This window comes from Aricia agestis, chromosome 15 (assembly GCF_905147365.1).
Source record: "Aricia agestis chromosome 15, ilAriAges1.1, whole genome shotgun sequence".
Lineage (NCBI taxonomy): Eukaryota > Metazoa > Arthropoda > Insecta > Lepidoptera > Lycaenidae > Aricia > Aricia agestis.
The window spans coordinates 7,237,948-7,254,566 of NC_056420.1; the positions used below are offsets into that span (position 1 = coordinate 7,237,948).

The 16,619-nt window shown below is 36.1% G+C and overlaps 1 protein-coding gene across 1 annotated transcript in view; it reads left to right on the forward strand.

Moving 5' to 3' along the window:
- LOC121734503 overlaps positions 1–16,619 on the forward strand; it is a 100,260-nt gene that overhangs the window by 72,520 nt on the left and 11,121 nt on the right. Inside the window, exon 17 of the mRNA XM_042125126.1 lies at positions 14,502–14,641. Coding sequence (XP_041981060.1) covers positions 14,502–14,641 — 140 coding nt within the window. The remainder of the gene's footprint in view (positions 1–14,501; positions 14,642–16,619) is intronic.

A 16,619-nucleotide genomic window follows, 5' to 3' on the forward strand; every position in this document is an offset into this window, starting at 1 on the left:
ATTTTATATTTCATAGATTTTATATTCGGGATTTCAGGAGTCGTGACAGAGTGACTCAACTGTTGCCCAGCACCTATCTGAGGTTTTTTGATTGAAGTTTCACCAGCGCCTTTGATTGGCTAGCGTCGTAATATTAACCAATCAACAACACCGTTCTATAGATAAACTCCTGTCAAAATCCTCAAAAACCGGACACACAACTATGCATAAAATATGTATACCAGTGTATTGCTATTTGCTGTGCACTGCACTCTTTAGCTTACAATTTTACGCTACATAGCCAACCCGTGGACCGTGTCGAAAGCCTGAAACGAAGACAATGAACTCAAACTGAAACCGTCTTATTTTTTAAACAATTGTGATTTATCATACTGACCACTTCCGTGTTGTATATGTGCGCATTCTCGCGATAATTTTTAGTGTTAGCATACATTTGTATCAGCAAATAGTGGGTTAAGAGCTTACGACCTAATTACTTGCTAGAAATAAATAAAATGGCGGCAGGCTTGCGGCTTTCTTTCCGTGGTCACACCAAGATTTTCAACCCCCTACGATGAAAATGTGAATAAAATATTCGGAGGTTAAAAAATTGAATACTTAACCCGATTTTAGGTTGACCATATACAACCAAATCTAAATTGGAATTTTGTATTTTATTATTTACTTTTTTCGAAAGTCAGTTTTGGGTTATTTCAATTTGTTTTACATTTTGGGTTACTGCCATCACCGGGACAGCGAAATTAAAAACACTCGTTTCTGCTTTTGCTCCATAATAAAATGGTTTGTCTGTCTGTACTCGCTATTTATACTCCAGTCCGATCCAGTGGTAGTCGTATTGTTGGACACTTACCGTTGGCGAACGGTACCACACATAGCACATTACCATGACCGTGAACCACATTATATTACACTGGAATATTATGTAATAATGTAAATAACAGCACAAAAAAAATGATTAGCCTCGATCCAAAAAGTTATAGACGGAGTTCTACAAACAACAAAGTGACGCCGGTTTTTAGGGTTCCGTACCCAAAGGGTAAAAACGGGAAACTATTACTAAGACTTCGACGTCTGTCAGTCTGTATGGCCATATCTCAGGAACCGCTATACCTAGAATTCTGAAGTTTTCACAGATTGTGTACTTATAGGTATCTGTTGCCGGCTGCCGCAATAACAACAAATAATAAAAAATAAAAATAAAATAAAGTTAATATTTAAGAGGGGCTCTCATACAAGAAACGTGATTTTTTGGCCTTTTTTGCTCGTAATCAATAATGGTAACAGTTAGGCACTTTAAATTTTCACAAAATCCTTAATTAAGTATATTTGCACTTTAATTATTAATAATAAAATTAAAATAAATGTAATATTTAAGGGGACAGAAAATTGTGTTTTTGTATGGGAGCCCCATACAAAAAACACAATTTTTTGTCTACTTTCACTCTATACCGGTACGGAACCCTTCGTGCGCGAGTCCGACTCGCACTTGGCCGATTATTTATTGCTGTGTCATGTCATGTGTGAGTCAAACTATGCTACTGTATAACTGTACGGCCACTGGCCAGTCAACTGAATAAGATTTTGTGCATGTATGCAAGTGCCTGTAAATATAAAATGGTAGCATTCTTGATTCTATATCATTATGCTTCTAATCCATGATTTTGGTGACTTCTTTTCACCTTCTTATAATAGGTCGTTGAGCTCTCGCGAATCGCGCTAGTAATGCCATCCGTAATTATTCTACCTCTGAGTTTATAAGATTGGTCCTTATACTATTGGAATAAAGGTGTCTTCTGAGTACAGATGCAATACTTACAACATAATGACATAGCTGAGTTTCCGATATTTCGCACCATAAGCAGTACATAATAACATAGTCTTTACTACATAGCTACATATAAGCGTCTATCTATCCAAGTTCATTGACCTCGCTGCCTGATGTTTGCCGACTTCTAATGCAATGCTATATTGGCATTTGAATTAATCATAGTTTTTACGAGTCGCAAACACTTTGCGCATATTTAAGGTTTTTTTTTACCAAACGAATTGTTAGTTTTTTTAGCGCATAGTCCTTTGATACTTAACAGTTAGCAATATTAGATTAACCAGTCAGTTATAATTATGACGGTTATAACCAACCCTAATTTTTTAAAGTTTGTAATAATAACCGAACGACCATGATAGTAGTCTGAAATAAAGATATTTGTATGCTGCCTGCGTTCCATAAGTGGTTTTAGTTTGAGTAGTTATGTACTTATTTAAATTTGAAAGATTTCAAAACAGAAGAAATTATTTTTCTATTTGATAGAATCTGGGATGGATTAAAGCTAAAGCTAAAGATTAAAGCATTAGTGTTAGATAGTAATATTATGAAGCTGAGGAGTTTGTTAATCGCGTTGTTCTGAGGAACTAGGCACTGTAGGGCTACTACGAAACCGTTTTGAGACTCAAACAATCGGATAAGAATGCTGCGTCTTGCTCCAACAACGTCATTTCTCGTTTGTTAGAGAAGGACGCGACATTCTCGTACGATTGTTTGAGTCTCAAAACGGTTTCGTGGTACGGCCCCTGGTTCGAATTAAAAATATCGTTTTATATTGGATGATCTATAATTATTTATCGAGGAAAGTTAAATAACATCACACTGCTTGAAATAGCAAAGAATCGGTGGAATATGTTGACGTGGACGAAGTCGCAGGGAACAGCTGGTGCTTACAAAGTTATTAGCTGATCTGACAATTGTTTTTTTACTGCTTTAAAAATAGACGATCGCCAATTCGCAGGACAACCTGATTTCATCAAAGATTTTGACGAAATCTTGGTTGACAATAGTAAATGTTGAAATAAAATAGTAGGTACCATCAGCGGGGCTAAAATGGTGGCTTTCAAGAATCATTAATGGTCACTCTGTTTGCAATAATTCACATCGAATAATTCGTATTTATTTGACATAATTCGTGAGTTTGACAGTTTTGACAATTCATTTGCTGAATTGATTGAGAGGAATTGCTAAACGTGACCATTTAAGCCCGGCAAGCTTCGATCACTAATATAGATCGAAGCCCGCAAGGGACTGAAGTCCCGACTTCAAAGCGAAGTAAAGCGTGTAATACGCTTGATATCTTATCGTCGCTACAGCTCGATACAATCAATACGTGTACGGTGTAACACTAACAGTACCTCGGACGCGCACAGAGCGCGTACGCGTGTGGACTGTGGTCAGATTCCTGTTACGACTTACAAACGTGCGATTGGGAATCCTGTTACTACTGTGCGATTAGTTCCTGTTACAACTGTGCGTTTAGATTTTGGTTACAACTGTGCGATTGGGTTAACGAGTGTGTTTATTGATGCGATTCAAAAACAAGTGATTAGCGAAAGCAGGTGGCTAGTTAATGCGAGTAATTTTGCTATCGTATATGTATTATTTGCTATCATATTCCGTGTCTTATGCAATATTTATAATTTTCTTTAAACATTAATCGCGTAATTGTAATGTTTTTCCATCGATGTCGTGCAATCTTAGAATCCGTTATCTGGCTTTCGAAATCATTATCTTAAAAGATATTTCTTATTGAAATTGAATGGTAGGTAACTTACCATCTATATTCTATACTAATATTATACAAAAGTGTGCCTGTCCATCTGATTGTCACTTTGTGGAATCTATTTTGATGACATTTTGATATGGAAATACTTAAGCCCCGTAAAATTACATAGGATAGTATTGATTATTATTATCGTCTGTGATTTGAATTCTCTTCTCTCCGCAAGTTTCATTTGATCAAATAGTCCTAGATATGAGATAGATCCATTAATTAGGACTGTGGACTTTACACCCGGCGAAGTAACACTAGCACCAAAGTTATAGCACTATAAACATTTCTATTGCATATTATTTTTAAGCAGTATATTAGTGAAGTCATTATTATTTTTATTACACTACTAAGACGTATCCCCCGCGAATTCATTATCCTACTTGGTAAACTTGGTAAGCGCAAGCTAACCGTACATTTTTCCGGGTATATCTTGCCTTTTCTCGGGAGTCGGGACGTACAGTATAGTCATAGTAAAAGGAGGGGGTATAGTCTATACCATGGACGAATTATTAATTATTCGTCCATGGTCTATACCAAATTTCGTCAACAATGATTATGACATTTTAGCGTGAAGAAGCTACAGACAGACAGATCAAAACAAATAACGAATGCGAAAAAATTAAAATCATAGTGGATGATCCTTAGAATTTCGTATCAATTCCCTAATTATACATTACTTACTAGCTGTTGCCCGCGACTTCGTCCGCGTGGACTTCAGTTTATAGCGCGCGGTGTCAACAAAATTGGTGTCAAAAACTTTTTAAACCCCTTAAATCAAAATACCCAAAACAGCCGTGTAGTGTGCTCATAATATACATATATTTTTTTAATTAAACTTTTTTATACCAAATTTTAAAGCTTATTTAGCTTTACACGACTTAGCTGCATTACACAACTTTAGCTTTACCCATAAACTATTTAGTATTTATTATTGGTATGCTGTTGTTTCTGATATCTATGTTGGTACTTGGTAGGTGAGTTATTTGATAACGTGACAACGTGTATAACAATCGAAATAATCGAAAAACTTAACTCAACATGGTACCACCTCTTATAGAAATACATGTGAGCAAGCGATAGCGCGATCTAGGCGACTCTTGGCGCCATCTGTTATGAGTTTTGGAACTAACTTAATTTAAAAAAAATATATGCATAAACACTCCCTTACAACCCCTTTTTCCAGTAAAAAAGTAGCCTATGTCCTTTCTCAGGCTTTAGACTATCTGTGTACAAAATTTCATTACAATCGGTTCAGTAGTTTTGGCGTGAAAGCGAGACAGACAGACAGACAGAGATACTTTCGCATTTATAATATTAGTATAGAAGTATCTTAGATATTATATTAAAACGTGAGCGAAAAACTTTGTAACCCTTTTTACGAAAAATGGGGAAACGTAGGTGCATAAAATTTCGCACAGTTATAGTTTATATGGTGAAGGAGTGCATCGAGCAAATATTATTTTAAAATGATGCTTTTATCACATATATTTTTAACAAATAAAACGTTACACACACAACGACACTATTACTAGGAAAAATGACAGATTTTTGAGTGACAAGCCTATACATACGTATTATACTCTTTTATTCATAGTTGAAGTCTGTTGGCAACAAGTTGACAAATTGAAAATGGATTATTGTTTTTTTTTTTATTTAATTTTAGATACTATTAGAGAATGCTTAAACGGCCAGTCTGAGATCAGCTAAGTCCCAGAGACAAGAATTGAAAAAAACTATAATGAAGTCAATATTTTATACAAAATATAGGTAGTAGTCCTAATGTCGTTGCGAGTAAGGTCGAATTTCGACCATTGGGCGATCTCTAGTAGATTTAAAACCTTCCCTAGACTTTCACGAATATTTCAAGACTAAAATTAGCCAAATCGGTTCAACTGTTTTCGAGTTTTAGAGAGACTTACAAAAATTTTAATTCATTTTTAGGGTTCCGGGACACTATTACTGAGACTTCGATGTCTGTCCGTCTGTCTGTCTCCAGGCTCTCTCAAGTCTCAAGAATGGTGATAGCTAGAGAGTTGAAATTTTCACAGATTATGTATTTCTGTTGCCGCTATAACTTTGGCCTTTCTTGCTTTATAAATTATATCAATATGTAAAGGCTATACGTAGGCACATTCACAAAATACTTAATTGTATTAGTACTTTAATAATTAATTATAAAATTAAAATAAAATATTATATTAAAGGGGATCCCATACAAAAAAATATAAATTGTTTGCCTATATTTGCTCTTAAGTGGTACGGAACCCTTCGTGTGCGAGTCTGACTCGCACTTGGCCGATTTTCGTTTATATCATAGATAAGACGTGTTCATTATAAACAAGTTATTAAAAAAATAATTATACTTAATAGTTAAAGAAGTTCGGTATCTGTACGATAAATGATAACGCCGACATCGAATAAATTAAAAGTACTCTGACCCCATTACACAATACCGCGGTTTTTAATGTTTATTCATTCAGCTATGCTCTAGCTTTCTTGTTGTGTCCTTGAATTGATGAAGTTGTTTGCCTTTGATAAATAAAGACTCCTTCTCTATGTTTTTAATGCTCCGGTCTAGTTCCTATTTGATCAAACAGGAAATTAGGGCTTCGCCCGCGTAAACAAATTAAAAGTACTTTAATAGATATTTCACAGACAAATTACTCCACAATTAAACATATGATACTTCTTATCTGTGCCAAATAACAGAAAAATTGCTTCAGTAGTTCGTGAGATAAGCCCTTTCAAATAATTTCCCCCGTTTTTTTTCCCTCTATTTTTTCGCTCCTATTAGTTTTAGCGTGATAAAATATAGGCCATAACCTTCCTCGATAAATGAGCTATCTAATACTGAAATAATTTTAAAATCGGACCAGTAGTTCCTGAGATTAGCCCGTTCAAATAAGCCCTTTCAATTTTAAAATAATTTCCCCCGTTTTTTCCATATTCTCCTCTATTTCTTCGTCCCTATTAGTCTTAGCGTGATAAAATATAGCCTATAGCCTTCCTCGATAAGTATAGATATACAGTGGATTCGGGTACAGACTTTTAGTGCAATTTTGTAAATATTTAGGTTGGGTTGCACCAGAGGCGTGGTTAAAGTTATAATTAAGGCTAAATTTAACTTTAACCTTAACTTTGACTGGAGAAATTGTCAGAAGACAGCTGGTCCAACAAGGTTATAAATGAACGTGGGCGGGGGCGCTGCTGGTAAAGGAGAACTGTCAAAAATGGCGTTTTTGTATGATGACAGCGTTAGTTCATTTTTTCGCCACGTGCATTTAAAACCTTGTCTATTATTACAGTTAAATATGGCGTCTAGATGGCGTTCATTTTTAACTTTAACCAAAGATTTGACATTTTGCATTGTAGTTAAAGTTACAGTTATAGTTAAAGTTAGTTGGTGCAACCCAACCATAGTAAACGTAAAAAGAAGGAAAATGATAGACTGAGCTATCAGCTTACTATTTATTATTACAGATCTCTTTTTTGTGTCATCCTACTCTAAAAAAGATAATATTCAAAGTTTTAATCTCATCCAATTAGACACACTCTGTATAGCAAATTAATAAACACCAGCTGTGTGATGAACAAAGTGATGTGAAAGTGGTGTGAAGTGTGTCGGACGATGTAACATGGTGGACAACGCCAGTTTCGAGTACTCGGACGAGTCCAGTAATGGGGAGAGAAAGGGGTGAGTTATTCCTCTAGGACAGCCATTATGTATCGGCCAGGAGTTCCCAATCTTTTTCAGCCTGCGGCGCAGATACACGTCCCGATATTTTGTCACGGCGCCCTACTAATAGGTAAAGTAGTTAGATATAGCTATTAGAAAAAGATACATAAATAAACATCTTTAATGATTATAGTTACGTTAAGCAGGTAAATAATAATAAAAAATATTTAATCATCTGTCTGCTTCCTCGAATTTCATGTTATAATAATTTCATTTTACAATATTTGTGGTTTCGGATATGATGGCGGATCGACTCACGAGTCACGGCGCGCGGCGCCTCTCTTACCTGTCCACGGCGAAACAGGGCGTCGCGGCACACAGTTTGGGAACCCCTGGTATAAGCCATGATTTATGGCACAGAGTAGATAATAGTACACTTACCTATGGGCGACAGCGTCCTACGATGGCGGCAGAGTTTGTTAATAGGGGCGGTGAAATTAAAGTGGCCTATGCTCTATAAAAAATATAAATCCGGCCCAGCTCTAGGGCAGCCTTTCTCAAAGTATGCTCCGTAGAGCCCTGGGACTCAGCAAGGGCCTTGTTGGGTTTTCGCGAGCGATACATGACATTGTTTTACAAGACGTGTCATCAGACATCAGCATGGAGACTCATTCATTCAAATGCAAACATTTTTTGTGGGTCCGTCAAAACTAAACTTTTTAAAAGGGTTCCGCCACCAAAGAAATTAAGAACCGCTGCTCTAAAGTCTAGGGTCCGATTCTATATTATACGAGCTTTTGCCAGCGGCTTCGCTCGCGTGTATTATTATATACAAACTTTCATCCCCTATTTGAACCCCTTGGGATTGGAATTTATCAAAATCCTTTCTTAGCGGATGCCTACGTCATAACATCTACCTGCATGCCAAATTTCATCCCGATCCTTCCAGTGGTTTGGGCTGTGCGTTGATAGATCACTATGTCAATCAGTCAGTCACCTTTGAGTTTCATATATATAGAAGAAGAAGATAGAAGATAGAAGATATACCTAATCATGGACCTTAGTTCGTTGCTCAGGCCCAGGCTCGCTCGCACGTTGTTTAAAGTCATCTTCATTCGATTTTCTAGCCTTATCAAGATTCAAAGTACTAGAATTCTACCCCTGCACTGGCGTTCTGGATGTGTAACGATGGTGCATCTAGATTCTGGATGATACCGATCGTTCAAGTTCATATAATGTACGTTTGCGCATTATTAGGGTTCCGTACCCAAAGGGTAAAAACGGGACCCTACTACTGAGACTTCGATGTCTGTCCGTCTGTCTGTCTCCAGGCTGTAACTCAATAACCGCTATAGCTAAACTACTGAAATTTTCACAGATTGTGTATTCCTGTTGCCGCTATAACAACAAATAGGTACTAAAAACAAAATAAAATTAATATTTAGGGCGGGCTCCCATACAACAAACGTTATTTTTTTGGCCTTTTTTGCTCGTAATCAATAATGGCAACAGCTCGGCACTTTAAATTAACATAAAGGCCTTAGTTATATTATGTCTAATTTAATAATTAATAATAATATTTAAATAAAATAAAAAAATAAGTAAAAAAAAACAAATTTTGGCCTATTTTTTCCTCGGTAACGGTACGGAAGTGACGGAACCCTTCGAGCGCGAGTCCGACTCGCACTTGGCCGATTATTTTTCATTAATTTTAATAAAGTTTTACGACTACTTGCGGCAAACCAGCCAGTTATGAAGTGGTATCTTTTACGATGCATTTTATTGCAGTCGCGTTAGTACTTTCACTTGGTAAGTTTTGAGTACCTGTAGACCAGGGGTCGGCAAGTTTTGTTGGGGTCCGGATACTGTGGGAAAATTTTTACGAGGTCCAGAAAAAACCACACTCGTCCTGTGTAGCTTAAAAATATTATTTTAATTAAGTAATATTAGTATACGTATGCCTTATCTATGTATTAATTGATACTTGGTATAAAATACATTACAATATTTCGCGATCCCAGATTCGACCTTTCGCGGTTCGCCTGTTGCCTACCGCTGCTGTAGACTGTAACTGTCAACAATTATTTTATATCTCAGATTCGATAATACGAACGTCATATTTATCACTATTTAGATGGACTTCGAATAGTTCAAGATCTGCGGGGCTAAAATGGTCGCTTTAAAGAATCATGATATGAATCATAATATGATTCATTTTTCTAAAATCGCAAAATGCAACTCTGCTTGCAATTCATTTCTGTATTTTTGTACTGATTTGACATTTGTCAGTTTGACAGTTTTGAGAATTCATTTGCTGAATTGATTGAGAGGAATGGGCATTGTCCAAAAAAAATCACATGTACTTTTATATTTTTTTTCGTTAAAATAGGGTATTTTAAGAATATAAATTAAATAATTTTGAAATTCATTGGCTAGTTTTTTCTCAATAAATTTTTAAAGTTTCGCTCTGACGTCATCATCGGCGGCTAATTGACCTCTGTAATGTTTTAAATTTCCTTTCAATCTTATTTATAATGGCTGGTTCGTCAAATGCAAGTTCTCATTATGTGAAAGCTGATACGAGAAGCTTACCAAAAGTTCGAAACATAATGTTGGTCGAATTTATTGCTAATTTAACGCCATTGAAGGTCAAACTAAGGTTAAACATATTTGTTCAAAAATATAAGTAACTAATGGGTATTTTTTTCTTTTATATACAGAAAAACGATCACTGACCTTATTCCTCGAAATGTTTTTGTAATGAGCAAAATTAAAAAAAAAATGGACAATCCCCATTGCTAAATGTGAACATTTTAGCCCCGCTGTCTTTTGACCAAATCTGGACCTCGGCTTCTTTTACATTATTTTAGAACTTTTTGTGACTGAATTGCATTAGGATTTTAGATCATTCCACTAATACCATTTTTTAAATGTGTTCATTCAGCCTGGGAACATTTATATTAGAACAAGTTTATAAATATTATAAAATCAGTAGGTATTTATTATATCTTCCTGTTATCACATCGAATTTTTATTGGCACTCACCGGATACATAACCCACCATTTTTAGACACGGATACATGATCCATGGCATTTATAATTATAGTAAACTAGGTTAGAATAATAATGTTAGGGCAATCGATTCCTGCAGTTATTTTTAATTATCGAAAGTATTACATGTTTTTTTTTAAGACAGACAAAATATCGTGTGTACAGCTGTCTATGAAAAGTCAGGCGCACTCACAAAAACGTATGACCGCATCTACTAATGATGCTGTAAAGTCTTAGGACTTAGTGTTAAAATAGTTTAAAGTGTTCGTAAATCGTATCCTAGTGTAAAGGAATTATTGTTTTGAAACTAGTCAAGAAGGAATCTGAACTCAGTTTTAAGCTATTAAGAGGAGTCCACACCGCCCCTTTTTCCATACAAACGTTGTCCCCTGTTTCCTCCCTGGATAATGCTAGTAGAGTTATAATTTTTTTCCTGAATATCTACGGCCACTAATACAATGTCCCCACTGACCTCTATAAGTAATACACTGGACAGGCGATCGCTATCAATAAAATATGCTTATTTGAAAGTCGCCATATTGGCGCTGATTGCTATGTGAAAGCAGTAGTGAGTGTACTTGGAACTACTATTTTGCAAATGGCGGTTGTCATTTTCTACATAAATTAGTTCACAGTACGCTCACCGCGGCGCTTCAAATCGGCATAAGAAATAGCTGTCATTTTGTACGGCATAGCCTGTCCAGTGCATTATAGAGGTCAGTGAATGTCCCTATGTTTTCTTTTTTTTCATAATTTAATTATTAAATAAGATATGAACGTTCAAAAACCCAAAAAAAAAAGACCAGATTTTCCGCTGTGTTCAAACATCCAGAAAACAGATTTGGCTAGATTATACAAAAAAATAAAATAAAACAGGAACACAGCTCAAGCCTTTCTTTAATCTTTAATGAAAAAAGTACTTAAGGCGAGGATAAACCCCAATTTGTTATTCCGTGACTCCCGGTTTACCTAGTTCCAATATAATAACGAAGTGTTAAAAAATATGAGATATAAAGCACAATATTTAAAATACCTTAAACCATAAACATTTTAATAAAACGTAATACTTTGGCTGTAATTAATTTACAAACTCACCTCTGAAAAAACTCTATTTCGTCGAAATATAAGTATTAACTAGGATAATTATACATTTTATTTGAATAAATTGTTAGTAAATCTATATTAAAACTTCTTTAACCGAACAATTTTGTTTCTTAATATTTATTTCCAAAGATATTTAAAAAAAACATGAAAAATAGCGAAGATCTGCCAGAGTTGTTACAGTTTTATGCTAAGCTAAAATGAATCTTTTTGCGATGCGTATACGCTTGGTCTTTGGTTGTGTGCAAGGTTATCGTTTTTGATTGAGATTAATCCCTGCCTTAAATCGGTTAAGTTTTGGAGAAGGAATCAGGGGACAATTTTCTGCAGTTGTCTCTATCGCGTTCTGCGGTATAGGCTTGAGGTAAGGGAGACCGCTATAGATATTACACGTACTTTTTTTTCATTTTTCTAGCCCCTGGTGTATCCTCTAAATATAGCTTTTATCGCGGGTTTTGAGCGCGAAGACTGAAGTAAGTGACTCCATAACGAAAATAAACCTAACCCTAAACTAAAACCCCACTCGGTGCGGCGCTGTCGTGCATCGTCTAACGTCGTTTCAGTTATTTAGGGTGGGTTGCACCATAGGCGTGGTTAAAGTTAAAGTTATGGTCAAAGTTATGGTTATAGTTAAGGCAAATTTAACTTTAACCTTAACTTTGACCACAGAATTTGACAGAAGACGTTGCTGGTCCGACAATGCTTTATATGAACGTGGGCGGGGGCGCTGCTGGTAAAGGAGAACTGTCAAAAATGGTGTTTTTGTATGATGAAAGCGTTAGTTCCTTTTTTCGCCACATGCATTTAAAACCTTGTCGAGCTCTATGGTTATGGTTAAATATGGCGTTCATTTTTGACTTTAACCAAAGATTTGACATTTTGCATTGTAGTTAAAAAAAAAGTTATACTTAGTTAAAGTAAGTTGGTGACCCACCCTTAATGTTTAACCGACTTCGAAAAGGTTGCCATTATTAATTTTCTGTTATGTTTTGATAATATTGATAACCTAGTAAGTTTTATTTACATTGTAACGATATCGTTGTGCGTAACAAGATTATTAATCAACGTGAACTAACGTGATAAGTGATAACCTCCATGAAAGAATGATCTTTGACATATACAATGGCCACCTACAACCACGTGTAGATACAAATATATACAATTATTTTACCATAGGAACTTTTCTGAGTCATTATTTGTGAGCCTCATTCAAATATTTATCTGTGAAGTGTGGTCTTATGGCTTTAAAAAATAACACGTTACTTTTACTTTTAAATTAAATTGTTTTAACTATTTATGCAGCAGTGGTACAGAACTCTTTATGAACATGAATGACAAAAAGTTCACACAACGTGTGCCTTGAGAATAATAAAAAGTTAAATTCTTTTTATAATTTCAATGCGTCTTCTCATTTTAATTCAAAATAGTGTGAAAAGCGCCCAATTATATTGTTCTTATATTTCAGATCATTAATTTACTTACAAAACATAATACTGACTGTAGACAGTAGAAGACAGAAAATTTCTTAAATTATATAAGTAAATTCTTTAAGAATTGGTAGCACCTAAATTTAAAACCTCTTCAAAAGTCTTATGGCAGTTCTAACTTGATGTGGTGATAGTTAATGCATACATATAGTCTACGTATAAATAACTGTTATTCCCAACTGTGTCAAATTCAGTACAAATTCAGATGAGAATCTTACGTGTGTCCGTCTGCCCATAACATTTCAGTGTCGATCAAATCTAAAACTTATCTTTTGGGTGATAGAATTCAAAATTAGATGATAGTTTTATATTCAAGATTATTCCCGATTCAGGATCGTTGAATATAAATTCAGGAGTCTGGTTTTATGGCCAGTAACCAGTTGGTGCTTGTTACTGTGGGTGGTTAAATTGGGACAACATGGTCATGTTCCTTGTTCAAAAGTGAGTTTTCTTCTGTGGAAAATCAAAGAAATGTCAAAATTTTTAGGACCATTTAAACGTTATGTATTGTAAAATTTTCCAATAAGCGTTAAAACTATGTTTTTATTTAGTTTATAAGAAGTTATTGTTTCTTTTTTCAATTTTATTTTTCCTTGTCTCCTATTATAATATTGTTAATTAATAATACTCATTTCATTCACAACATTTCATTTCATTTCATTGTTGCAAAGCATGGTGTATTTCACCTTTCATTGGAACACATTTCATCCATAAAAAACTGTGGTGTATTATTTTTGTATTTTGTTAAATGTGATTCTGTCGGTGAATCAATAAATAGATAAATAGTATCTATACCTAAATTTTTAAACTCAATGTACAATTTTGAAGTTACAGATCCAATTTCTACTTTAAATAAGGAATTTTATGGTTTTCCTCACTTGTCGATTTTGTTATCAATGTTTGTTTCATTATTAAATTCGCTATCGGCACCTACCGGGTTGTGTGATTCACCGAAATCGAGCTAGGTCAATAGTCCACACTCCACACCTACAACTACAATCAGGTGGACTATAATAGACTTGCCACTTGCCACGTTACCTGAAAGTTAATCTATGCTGCTTCAACTATAGTAATAAAGTTCTATAAGTTGTTATGCATCTAGTTGAATGAAATATTAATATGTTGTCAGTAAACTTGAGACAAATCCTAAACTTAAATACTTTTAATTTTGTGATCGAGAAAACAGTTTTGAATATAGCGGACAGCAGTCAATCAGACACAATCAGTGTCTTGTACCGCAGTGTACACGTCTAATCAATGATATTCTATGTTACTAACGTCTAATAGTGTTTATCAAATATGGTAATGTTATTAGAATGTGACCCAGGCTCACCGACTATTTTCCTATCCCTTTAACTTTTCAACGTAATATCAACACTTTTGTAACAACAAAACCTCCAACAAAGCCCAAGAACCGACTAATAAACTCCAACAATCTCCAAGAGCCCCCGCTTATTCTCTCTCTCTCTTCCAGGCATGCAGCCCAACAATCTCCAAGAACCCCCGCTTATTCTCTCTCACTCTCTCCTCCAGGCATGCAGCCCAACGATCTCGAAGCCCCGCTTATTCTCTCTCTGTCTCTTCCAGGCATGCAGTCAAGCCGCTGTCGGGCTCAGCGCCGTCGGTGCGCTCGCCCGAGGCCGACACGAAGCTGCCCAGCAAGTCGCGGCAGAAGAAGTTCCAGAGGCACTTCCCGCAGGTCGGACCCGAGGAACGAGTACTCAATTGTAAGTCTCTTTATGGGTTTTGTTTGCCTGTTACATAATATCCATACTGTTGTTTCTTATATTGAAAATGCGAAAGTGTTAAGTAAGTTGGTCTGTCACGCTTGAATTTACTTAACCGATTCAAAATTAGTTCGGATATTTTTCCCTGTTGTTGTACTTATCCCTGTAATTTTAAAAGTAAAATACGATTGACGAAAATACATAGTCTGGTACAAGTTACAACATACTTAAACAGTCCTAGCTTCTTTTCAACCATTATCGTCCTTAACATCAGTGGCACTGGTTTACATTGAGCCAGAGATGCCGGACGTTACTAACGGCCATTCCCAATATTTGATCTATCTCTGGTTTTGCCCTACTATAGGAATAGCTCACATTAGACATTAGAGACATATATTTTATGTCAATTGTGAGCTATTCCTATCTCTAGTAGGGCAAAACCAGAGATAGATCAAATATTGGGAATGGCCGTAATAGATAAGACGTATAATATTAGCCATCTGTCGAAGAAGAAAGTTGACAAAAAAACAAAAAAAGACTGACAAGTGACAACCTTATGTCAAATGAAAAATTGACATCTGCCTTGCCGCCTTTTTAAACTTCAATCATTAATGTCAAAAAGTTCTAAAACTTTCCATGTAACTTGCCCCCAATAAAACCTGTTGGAATATTCACTTTTTGTCTTAATTGAAGCACAAAAACTGTCAGCATCTCTGGAATCAGTTCGCCAGTCGCCTCTATCTCAATTCTGATCATCACAAGGACGGAGCCATCAGCTTCCTCAACACCATCAACTAGTAGTTTAAAATAGCTGTCTTTCGTTCCTTGCCCTGTATTCAACAATGAACACGCAGACTACAACTCATATGGAATATTGTTCTCATCTCTGGGCAGGGGCGCCAAAATACCAACTGCTCCCTCTGGATCGTATCCAACGAAGGGCTGCTCGAATTGTTGACTGCCATAGTGTTTCAAACAGCTTGGACCCCCTGGAATTACGCCGAGATGTAGCTTCACTCTGCATCCTCTATCGGTTGTATCACGGGGAGTGCTCTGAGGAATTGTTCGGACTTCGGAATCATACCACCTGCAACTTTTCACTATCGTCCCACGCGAAAAACATACCATCCTCATCACCTTGATGAGTGGCAGTCTTCCACAGTGCGTTTTTCGCGTAACTTTCTGCCGCGCACTGTAAAACTCTGGAATTAACTCCACCAGCAGTATTTCCGGACCGATACGACCTGCAAACCTTCAAGAAAAAAGCGTATTCCCTCTTAAAAGGCCGGCAACGCACCTGCAGCTCTTCTGATGTTGCGAGTGTCCATGGGCGACGGTAGTTGCTTACCATCAGGTGACCCGTTTGCTCGTTTGCCCCCTTATTTAATAAAAAAAAAGGCTAAACAAAGCTCAGGTGTCATAATATTATGATGTAATTATGTCAGAGACGCTCACAATCGGGATCCTGACCTGTCGCGACCCGCAGTCCCCCGCAGTCCCCCGCAGATGATGTCTGTTCCTCGCTGTTGCACTTCTATTGTGAGGCAGACTGATCAGAGTTATTTTTAACTCGAATTAACATGATCTCATGTTATTGGCATAAGGGTGCTGTCAGATATTATACCTCTGAACGTTCTGTACTTGAAGGATTGGCATTTTTTAAGGCCTGTGGCCTATTTTTGGGTCTTGTCATACCTCGTATACTGGTTCCACAGCATGAGTATCGAACCGAGCTCGTATATAGAATTGGTCCCCTGGACGAATGTCTGTTCGATTTGTATCCAACAGTCAATATTCTATAAGGATATAATATTATGTAGCCCTGATAAATCGATCAGTTTTCAATTTCTATAATATTACATAATTATCTCTTGTTATATATAAGTACTAGCTATTTGACCGAGCTTTGCTCGGTATTCGATAAAACACGGATAAAATGACATTTTCTAAAAATGATTCCTAGCTAGATCGATTTAAT